This window comes from Sinocyclocheilus anshuiensis, unplaced genomic scaffold, assembly GCF_001515605.1.
Source record: "Sinocyclocheilus anshuiensis isolate Anshui unplaced genomic scaffold, SAMN03320099.WGS_v1.1 scaffold364, whole genome shotgun sequence".
NCBI classification, from domain to species: Eukaryota; Metazoa; Chordata; class Actinopteri; order Cypriniformes; family Cyprinidae; genus Sinocyclocheilus; species Sinocyclocheilus anshuiensis.
The window spans coordinates 339,562-349,442 of NW_015555735.1; the positions used below are offsets into that span (position 1 = coordinate 339,562).

General features: G+C 35.1%; 1 protein-coding gene across 1 annotated transcript in view; it reads left to right on the plus strand.

Moving 5' to 3' along the window:
* LOC107673053 (low-density lipoprotein receptor-related protein 1-like) overlaps positions 1 to 9,881 on the plus strand; it is a 154,256-nt gene that overhangs the window by 103,948 nt on the left and 40,427 nt on the right. The window contains exons 21-24 of the mRNA XM_016466490.1: positions 2,631 to 2,813; positions 3,200 to 3,397; positions 4,510 to 4,755; positions 5,057 to 5,254. Coding sequence (XP_016321976.1) covers positions 2,631 to 2,813; positions 3,200 to 3,397; positions 4,510 to 4,755; positions 5,057 to 5,254 — 825 coding nt within the window. The remainder of the gene's footprint in view (positions 1 to 2,630; positions 2,814 to 3,199; positions 3,398 to 4,509; positions 4,756 to 5,056; positions 5,255 to 9,881) is intronic.

Here is a 9,881-nt window from a genome sequence, read left to right on the forward strand (position 1 = left end):
GTAGCATATTCATTTTTGCTAAAGTATTTCCATATATATTGGGATTTATTTATTATTGCCTTTACTACATAAAATCATTATTAGTAGTATGTAACTTAACTTTTCTGTACTTTTATTGAATTTGTAAAATTTAAGGAAAATTAAAGGGGGAAAAAAATCCAATGTCAGAAATGTAATGTATTTAAAAAATATTTGAAGGCTTCATTGATTTTTATTTTAATTTGTCCATTTTTTTAAATAGAGGAGTGTGTTGAGTAGCATATTACTTTTTGCTAAAATATGGACAATTGGCAGAGAATTGTAATATTCCAGTCAGATTTTAGTATCGATATCAACTACTGTGTGTGTGTGTGTGTGTGTGTGTGTGTGTGTGTGTGTGTAAAGTGCAGAGCACTTTACGAGATTGCAAAAATGGTGCCATTTGTATCATGTGTGTGTGTGTGTGTGTGTGTGTGTGTGTGTGTGTCTTCAGATAATGACTGTGGGGATAACAGTGATGAAGCCGGCTGCAGTCACTCGTGCTCCAGTGTGCAGTTTAAATGCAATAGCGGCCGCTGTATTCCAGAGTACTGGACCTGTGATGGAGACAACGACTGTGGAGATTACAGCGATGAGACTCATGCCAACTGTACCAATCAGGGTGAGTTTGAAAAGTATCATTATTTGATAAAAGAAAAGAGGTCTTACTCCAAACATATAGTTTAATTCAGTTTTTGGGAAAAATGACTTCAGTCAGTTATTTGTTTAATTTTGTTATTTATTTTTATTTTAAAGTATTTTAAATTATATAAATTGTGTAAATTAATAGTTAAATTAAGAGTAACAAAATTAACAAATATGAAAACAAATAAAAACGTATTTGTTTACTAAAAATAAATATAATGTTTATTGTTAGAAAATAACAGTTTTGTTTGTTTTATTTATTTATTTTAATTTTTATAATTTGTTTAAATAAATGTACTTTTGTTTAAATGTACTGGTGAAGCCCCATAGAAAACAACTTTATATATTTAGTTTGACATCCTGAGGTTGACGATTAATTTTTTATCATGATGAAGCACCTTCATTCACTCATCATTTGTTTAAAAGACAAAATTATATTTTTAATAGTGTCGTCAGCTTTTTTACCCTATTTGTATTTTATAAACTGTCAGTTTATTCTCTGAAGCTATTTTAGTTGTGTGGGCCTTCTGAAGTGTCTCTAGATTTTGAGCGAAACCACAATGACTAATGCAACTGAGCTCTTCATTAACAGGAGTAAATCACGATTTCACAAACTGGGCTGTCAACTTTTTCTTTTTTTGTGGTCTGTGGTGAAACACGTAAACCACAAAATCTTGAAGAATGTCTGCAAGGAGTGCAGGGAGTGAGAGTCCCTGTGGAGAGCAGTGTTAATGGCTGCTCTGAGAGCTGCTGTCTAGAGGGATTACACAAGCACAGATGTACCAGGACGCTTGACGCATGAGCCACTGGTGTATCCACATGTGCAGTTTTGTTCTTATCTCTTTCCCTCTCCACAAGTCCCATTCATGTGGCTTCGTAGCTATTAATTGGTCAATGGTTGGCTGGGCCCTGCGTGGAATAGGAATAGAGATTTAGGTTCTGTTTTCGGGGTCTGGGCTCTGTCCTTCTCTTCTCTAATCCCTACGGCATGCTGGTGCTTAATAGACTCGCAGAATCAATGCAGCAGAACCAAGCCAGAGGCCTAATGAGAGTGCTGGGCCTCATGGGAGCCTGGCAGTGTGTTTGTGCCTGTGTAAAGATGTAGAACTGAATGAGGTCATCCTAGTATGAGTTGTGAAGGAGAGATGTTTCATAAAGTCATTGAGTATGAGTTTGAAGTAGGAATGTTAAAAGTAATGGTACTTTGGTACCAAGTCAATTTAAAAGTAAAGAATATAACGATACCAGTTCTTCTGCAAAATTGAAAAGCTGTTAGCTTTAATAAATGTTAACATTTATATTAACATTTAAAAAAATAGAGGACTGTTGAGTACCATATTAATTTGCTATTAGAATTTATACATTTTCTGCATTGATTACATAATTGCACTGTTTAACTGTTGTGAGTATATTCAAAGGCAACATGCCAATTGATCTAAATTAATTGTTTATTATTAGCACTATGTAACGGTTTACGTATATTTTATATAGTGTATTTGTGAATGTATTTAAAATACATATATGAGAGAGAGAGAGAGAGAGAGAGACACTGAATGCATGCAGCTCGAGCAGTGTGATGTCATTCGGGTCAGTTCACCCCAGCAGATCCCTGTTCTAGGACACACTTCTCTCTGTTTACGGATGAGCTCTGGTTTTCCATTTTCCCCACTCCAGACTCTGCCAGACACTAACATTTGCCATGAGGGAAAGCCTTTATGTCTGATGCCTAATGATGGCCGTCACAGTGCCAGCCCTGGACCGCTGTTCATGAGAAAGTTTGCTTTAGATAAGTTCATTGTGGTTGTGCCTCACACTGGTCACAATCTCCATCCCTGGGAACTGATTTTTGACATCAGGAAGCCAAGCTCTCATTACCATCAAATAATAAGATATGTGTCCATGCCTTTGTATGAGTGTTCACACGGCTGCATTGTAATTGCGTGTCCCATTTTTGCCTTTGTCTGCAGCCACGCGGCCTCCCGGCGGTTGCCACACGGATGAGTTCCAGTGCCGAATGGACGGTTTGTGTATTCCTATGCGATGGCGCTGTGATGGAGACACGGACTGCATGGACCTCAGCGACGAGAAGAACTGCGAGGGCGTCACACATATGTGCGACCCTGCCGTCAAGTTTGCCTGCAAGGACTCGGGTTAGTTCACGTTTGGCCATCTTAAATGTTCTCACTCATGTTTCGGCAACAATCATAAATAAATGTAAACATAAATCAACTCTTAAAGGCCCAAAATCAAAAGTTTGTCCATGTGTATATTAGCTTTAACAGCATCTTTATGCAAGTGTAATCCTAAAATTTCCTTTCCTTAAAATCCTAAAGCATTTAATATGTATAGTCTGCTTGAACACAGATCAAAAATATTGATGACAAATCTTGCATATACCCATTTTTGTCCAATAAAATGAGATTGTCTTTCCTCTTCTGGTATAAACACCTTTTTTGTTCAACTAAAAATGATAAATTGAAGCATTTTTGCAAGTGAATTGTGGGTCTAATTTTTTGTTTCTTTGTGTATATTTTAGCTCGCTGTATCAGCAAGGCCTGGGTGTGTGACAGGGACAGCGATTGCGAGGATAACTCGGATGAAGAAAACTGCGAGGCTCTTGAGTGCAAGCTCTCCCACCATGTTTGTGCCAGCAACGACTCCATCTGCCTACCTCCTGAGAAACTGTGCGACGGCAATGACGACTGCCCCGATGGCTCGGATGAGAAGCTTTGCAGTAATGCACACGCACTTAAACACAAATACACTCAAGTTAAAGGGATCATTAATATTGTCATGCTTTACTCAACCTCATGTCATTTTAGACATGTTTATTTTTTTCTGTGCATCACACAAAAATAATATTTAAAGAATCACATAGGCTACCATTCAAAAAGTTTTGGGTCAGTAATTGTTTTTTTTGTTGTTTTTTAAGTCAGCAAGGATGCATTAAATTAATCAAAAGTGACCCTAAAGGGGTTTAATTATGTAAAAAAAAATCTATTTTAATTAAATGTTTTTCATATGAACTTTGCATTCATCAAAGAATTCTGAAAAAAATCACATTTTACACAAAAGCAGTCAGCATTCATAATTATAAGAGTCAGCAATAATTAAACAGTCAGCATTTATAATTATAAGAAAAGTTTCTTTACCATCATATTGACATATTAGAATGACTGTTGAAAGAACTGTGTGACACTGAAGACAGGAGTAATAAAATTATATAAAAAAAAATATATTAAAATGGCAAAGAGTTATTTTAAATTGTAATTTCACTGTTACTGTTTTTACCGTATTCACATATATGTAGAATTGGTATTAAGCATAAAACATTAAATCATAACACAACTTACTGGCCCCAAACTTTTTAATGATAGTGTGAATTGTTTTCATGTAATGACGATCTATAGTAAATAAGTGACCATGATCTGTCAAACTCCAAAAAGCACTATAAAAGTAGTCCTTGTGACTTCAGAATATAACCCACAAGTCATATGGGCTACATTTTCTGTATGATTTTATTTATTTTGGTCTTTTTGTGGAGCTCGACAGCCAGTAGATCTTGTGTGCTCCATGGATGAATGCCTTGAGAGTGAATGAATAACGACTAAAGTTTCATTATTGCGTGAACTATTCCTTTAAATCTTTCACAGTTTGCGCAGAGCATGCCAACTCAACTTGTGTTTCCCATTAGCATGACACAAAAATATTTCAGGCTTGAATTCAAATGAAATAAGCACATTCTCTCAAACTCTTGTTTATTTATTTTTTGACAGACTTGCAGCAACTTACTCATAAACACCTTTTCAATCCCACTTGCTTCTTTTTTACCTGTTTTCATTCTAGATCTTTGCACGATGGATAATGGAGGCTGCAGCCACAACTGTACCATTGCTCCTGGTGAGGGCATCCTGTGCTCCTGCCCAGCTGGCATGGAGCTGGGTACCGACAACAAAACCTGCCAGATTCAGAGCTTCTGCGCCAAGCATCTCAAGTGCAGCCAGCGCTGCATGCAGGAGAAGGCCACTGTTAAGTGTGCCTGCTATGAAGGCTGGGCGCTCGGGCCAGACGGCGAGAGCTGCAAGAGCACTGGTGAGGGAAAGACGGGGTGGAGGACAGGATGAATAAAGATACCAAGAATATTTCAGTTTTACCAGACCCCTTGATGAGATGTACAGTACACTGTATATAAAATATATATTTTTTAAATATATCTAGGTAACAAAATGTCACAATATTGTTGTTTTTGCTGGAATTTTATATTATATTATATTATATTATATTATATTATATTATATATTAAAGTCTAGTGACTTTCTGGACTTTATGGAGTAAAACCAAAATCAAGGATTAGCAGGGTGCTGGACTTATGTGCCTTGTCCATGTTCTTTAGATCCTTTCAAGCCCTTCATCATTTTCTCCAACCGGCATGAGATCCGTCGGATTGACTTGTACAAGGGCGAGTTCAGCGTGCTGGTGCCTGGCCTGCGTAACACCATTGCCCTGGATTTCCACCTCAACCAGAGTGCCCTCTACTGGACCGATGTGGTTGAAGACAAGATCTATCGGGGAAAGCTGTCGGAAAACGGAGGTAAATTAATGTCATAGTGCTATGGGAGTGGTTGTTCCTAAGTCAAATAATTAGTTCATAATTATTTAATAATTATTAATTATTAATAATTTATTATTTAGTCCTGGTTAAATACATCTTACATTTGCATGTTGTTGATTTTGTATACACTACCAGTCAAATGTTTTTGAACAGTAAGATTTTTAATGTTTTTTTAAAGAATTCTCTTCTGGTCACCAAGCCTGCATTTATTTGATCCGAAGTACAGCAAAAACAGTACATTTTTGAAATATTTTTACTATTTAACATAACTGTTTTCTATTTGAATATATTTTAAAATGAACTTTATTCCTTTGATTTGATTTCAAAACTTAATTTTTAGCATCATTACTCCAGCCACATGATCCTTCAGAAATCATTCTAATATTCTGATTTGCTGCTCAAAAAACATTATTATTATCATTATTATTCTTATTATGTTGAAAACAGCTGAGTATAATTTTTTCAGGTTTCTTTGCTGAATAGAAAGTTCAGAAGAACAGCATTTATCTGAAATATAAATCTTTTGTAACATTATAAATGCCTTTATCATCACTTTTGATCAATTTAAAGGATCCTTGCTAAATAAAAGTATTAATTTCTGTAAGTCTCCTCCCCCAAAAAAATTATAGTGACTCCAAGCTGTTGAATGGTGTAGTGTATAATGTTACAGAAGCTTTTTATTTCAGATGAATGCTGAGCTTTGGATCTTTCTATTCATCAAAGAATCCTGAAAAAATGTACTCAACTGTTTTAAATATTTATAATAATAATAATAAATGTTTCTTGAACAGCAAATCAGCATATTAGAATTATTTCTGAAGGATCATGTGACACTGAAGACTGGAGTGAAGATGCTGAAAATTTAGCTTTGATCACAGGAATAAATTGCATTTTAACATATATTCAAATAGAAAGCAGTTATTTTAAATCGTAAAAATATTTTTCTTTTGCTGTATTTTGGATCAAATAAATGCAGGCTTGTTGAGCAGAAAGTAGGGCTGTGCAATTAATCGAAAAACAGAACGATTATGAAAATACAACAATGATTATGAAAATACAATAATCAAGATAAAACGATTATTGCTCCCTATTCCGCCCCCTTTCCAGCCATGCGCTTTCGCTCCTCCATAAAAGCCCAATTTCACATGCAAATCAGTATAATCATGGAGCGTGACTTTTGCAAAATGGGATGTGCTTGATTTATTGAAGTGTATTAGATGTATTCATGTTTTTAAAAGTGCAAAAGAGAACTTGTGCTTCCTCAGGAGGATTTCTGTGGCTGTGCTCAGAGACGGAGCATAACACGGACATGTAAAGTCATCATTTAGCTCAAGGTGCACGCCTAAATGGTCAAATACACACAAAAATGTGTCAATATGCGGCGCTTAGTGATTATTCACAAAACCTTCTTCGGTCATGTAATAAATGAACATAAACAGTTGAGAATGAAAATACGTGTGTAACGGTAAGTTGGATCTGTGCGGCTCTGAAGCTGACAGCGGGCTAAAATATTCCTGCTGCCGACTGTATGCTTAATATTAATCAAACAACAAAAGACAAATTCAAAATCATACACTGCTCCTGAGTGAAGGACTTTTGTAGCTTTAATAAGAAACAAAGAAAGTTTAATTCTTTCTCAGACTATGCCGTTTTATTTTACATTTGATTATTCATTTCTGTTAACGGAATACTTGAGACTTGCATAAAAAACCTTAAATCACAGTTTGTTTCATTTGTATTTTTTTTTATTCTATTCCATTTGTCCATTGCTTTTTTATTACTGACGGTTTAATTATTTTCAATAATTTTGAGGACTTTTTGTTTCTTTGTTTGAAATTAGGAAATATATATTTGATATGCATCACAATCTTTAAATAAATCACTCATATAAAGTTTTGGTCATATGGCCCCCTCATAATCATGTTAAATAACCGTGATTACAATATTGACCAAAATAATCGTGATTATGATTTTTGCCCTAATCGAGCAGCCCTAATTTACACTTACATAACATTTCATAGTGTGAAGTTTCATTTTAATGAGGAAATTTGGGAATGAAAATACATGAAACTAAAATAGCATAGTATATTCTTTTCCCCAAATTTGCTCACTAAAATGATTGTGATGTTATTAAAAGACAGGGATTTCATGTAAATTATAATTTACTTGTTTTTATGTAAATGCAGTTTAATTAAATGACTGTCACCAATACTGTGTGTCTATGTTTTACAGGTATTATTAATCCCAAGCAACCCAAGGAAGCACCCAAGAACTTCACTTTTGACTATTCATACTGGTCACACAGCTCAGTAAGTTTGAATACATCACACAAAAAAAAACAAGTATAGCTGCCGCAATATTTTTAATTGCATGAACCTGTCAATAAAGCAGCTTTACGGAAAGGTATACTGTAACTTCATGCTGTAAGGTCTATAAAATCCCTATTTCATCAAATACATGATTGAAAATCATGCCACAGTTCATTCGTCTTATTCTGCCAGTGAGTACATCAAAGGCAACTGTGGCAAGAAACAGAAAACTCAAAAAAAAAAAAAAAAAATTATAACTTCAGATGTTTATTCTTGCATGTAAATGCAAACGGTACACAACAAAAGGGTGCATCACATCAAGATGCAATTTTATGTATGAAATACTAGCATTGATCTTCATCAGACATTCATCTGAACACAGAAAACTCCCTTTTTCCTCTGTGTGTTTGCAGGAAGAAGACCCATCCTTTGCATCTCAGGGGAAGGTGTATCAGGACATTGGTGAGGAGATGCTGCTTCATGCTTTCGAGGGCTATAATGTGTGCATTTTTGCTTATGGACAGACTGGTGCAGGAAAGTCGTACACAATGATGGGAAAACAGGATCCGGGGCAGCAAGGCATCATACCACAGGTATTTTATGCAGATAGCGTGAATAAAAGCTTCTTTTTTTTTCTGTCCACCACAAGTGAAATGAACAAAGCGATGGAGTCAGTATATATTTGATGTTTAATGTGTTGCTATGTAAGATTTCACTATGGAAGACAAAAAAACAGAAGCTATTTTGAATGATGTAGTCTGAATGGCTGGTCTATGTTAAAGGTGCACTTAGTAATTATTATTATAATTTTTTTTTTTTTTTGCTAATTAAAAAATTGTGCACATCTGAATGAACAGAACTTAGGAAATGTCTTGGCATGAGGAATCGATTTTTTTGGTTCTTTTTTTGTGTTTGGGTTAGGGTTACAACATTATTTTTAGTTGGAGAACTTTATTAGTAAACTTAATAATGGCTTTGAGGAAAAGGGAACTTCAGTCGCATTCTCTTGTTTTAAAGACTTGTGTAAAGTTCTGAGTTGACTTTGTTGTCTAACTGTGTTTTCCCACATTGTTCTGTTCTTTTCAGCATTCCAAGTTAGTCCGTAATTATTACAACTATTTTCGGTTCACAAAACCACAGCGTGCATCTAAGTGAGTCTGTGTGTGATCGTAGCACAGGAATTTGGACGCCTCTGTCTTTACCCATTTGACTCATTCCTAGTTTGCGTGACTACAGCCAGAGTAAAAGTAAAGTGTCGGAAGCCTTAGTTGCTTTGAAACATGTGCACACACCTCCCTCCTTCTCTGAACAGCTCTTTCCAGAGATATGATACACTGTCCAAGTTTTGGATCCCTGCTGTCATCTTTGACAGAGTAAAAATATGACTGACATTGCTGCCAACGCTGAAGTGTTGTTTCTCAACCCCCATCAGAGAGGCTGCGCTGTCTCCAGCCCAACAGAGAGCCATTCTGGACCTTTAATTACTGCTCTGTATGAGAGTCTCTCTCACAGATCAGAGAGCAGCTTGCCTTGATTGGGAATCATTTTTTTCTCTTCCACGTGGCTGTAGCTCAGAGTGGGGGAATATTTATTGCAGCATTGACTTAAATGGCTTTCAGGCTAGAAGCAATCAAACGATTTCTTAGTCAATATATACAGTCTGAGACCACTGGTCAAAATGCTTCTACTTTATTTTAAATACAATTTTTTTCATTATGAAATGTATTATAGAACATTTTGATTGAAAAGTTGAATTGAGTATTTGGTTTGTTTTCCTCTTGCAGCACTTGAGCTGTATGAACTCCACAAGTTTGTGTGGAACATGAGAATCATGTTCTCCAGTATGATTTGAGATTATATAAAGAATATTTTGAGCTTCAATGGAAGTCTGACTGACTATACGAAGAATCACATGATCAGTGTCACAAATTGTCTTATTTGATTAGTGACCTAAAAATAGTGCAGAATCTTAAATTATTTCTTTAGGGATGCACAATATATCGTATGTTTTGGTTGATATTCATGATGTAATTGTACATTCTTATTTTTGTTTATTTTTATTACCTTTTGATTTTGAAATTACCTTTCACTCATCTAAGGGACACTTAATATTAATCTTTAAAAACACCAATAATTGAATAATTAATTACAAAATGCACAATTTAGTGACACTGTTAAATATCATCTTTAGCAAATCTCAAAATGAATGCCAATGTTTGATACTAACATTATAATGTTGTGATGACTAAATTCATTTGTAGGGTTTAAAATTTTATATATATATATATATATATATA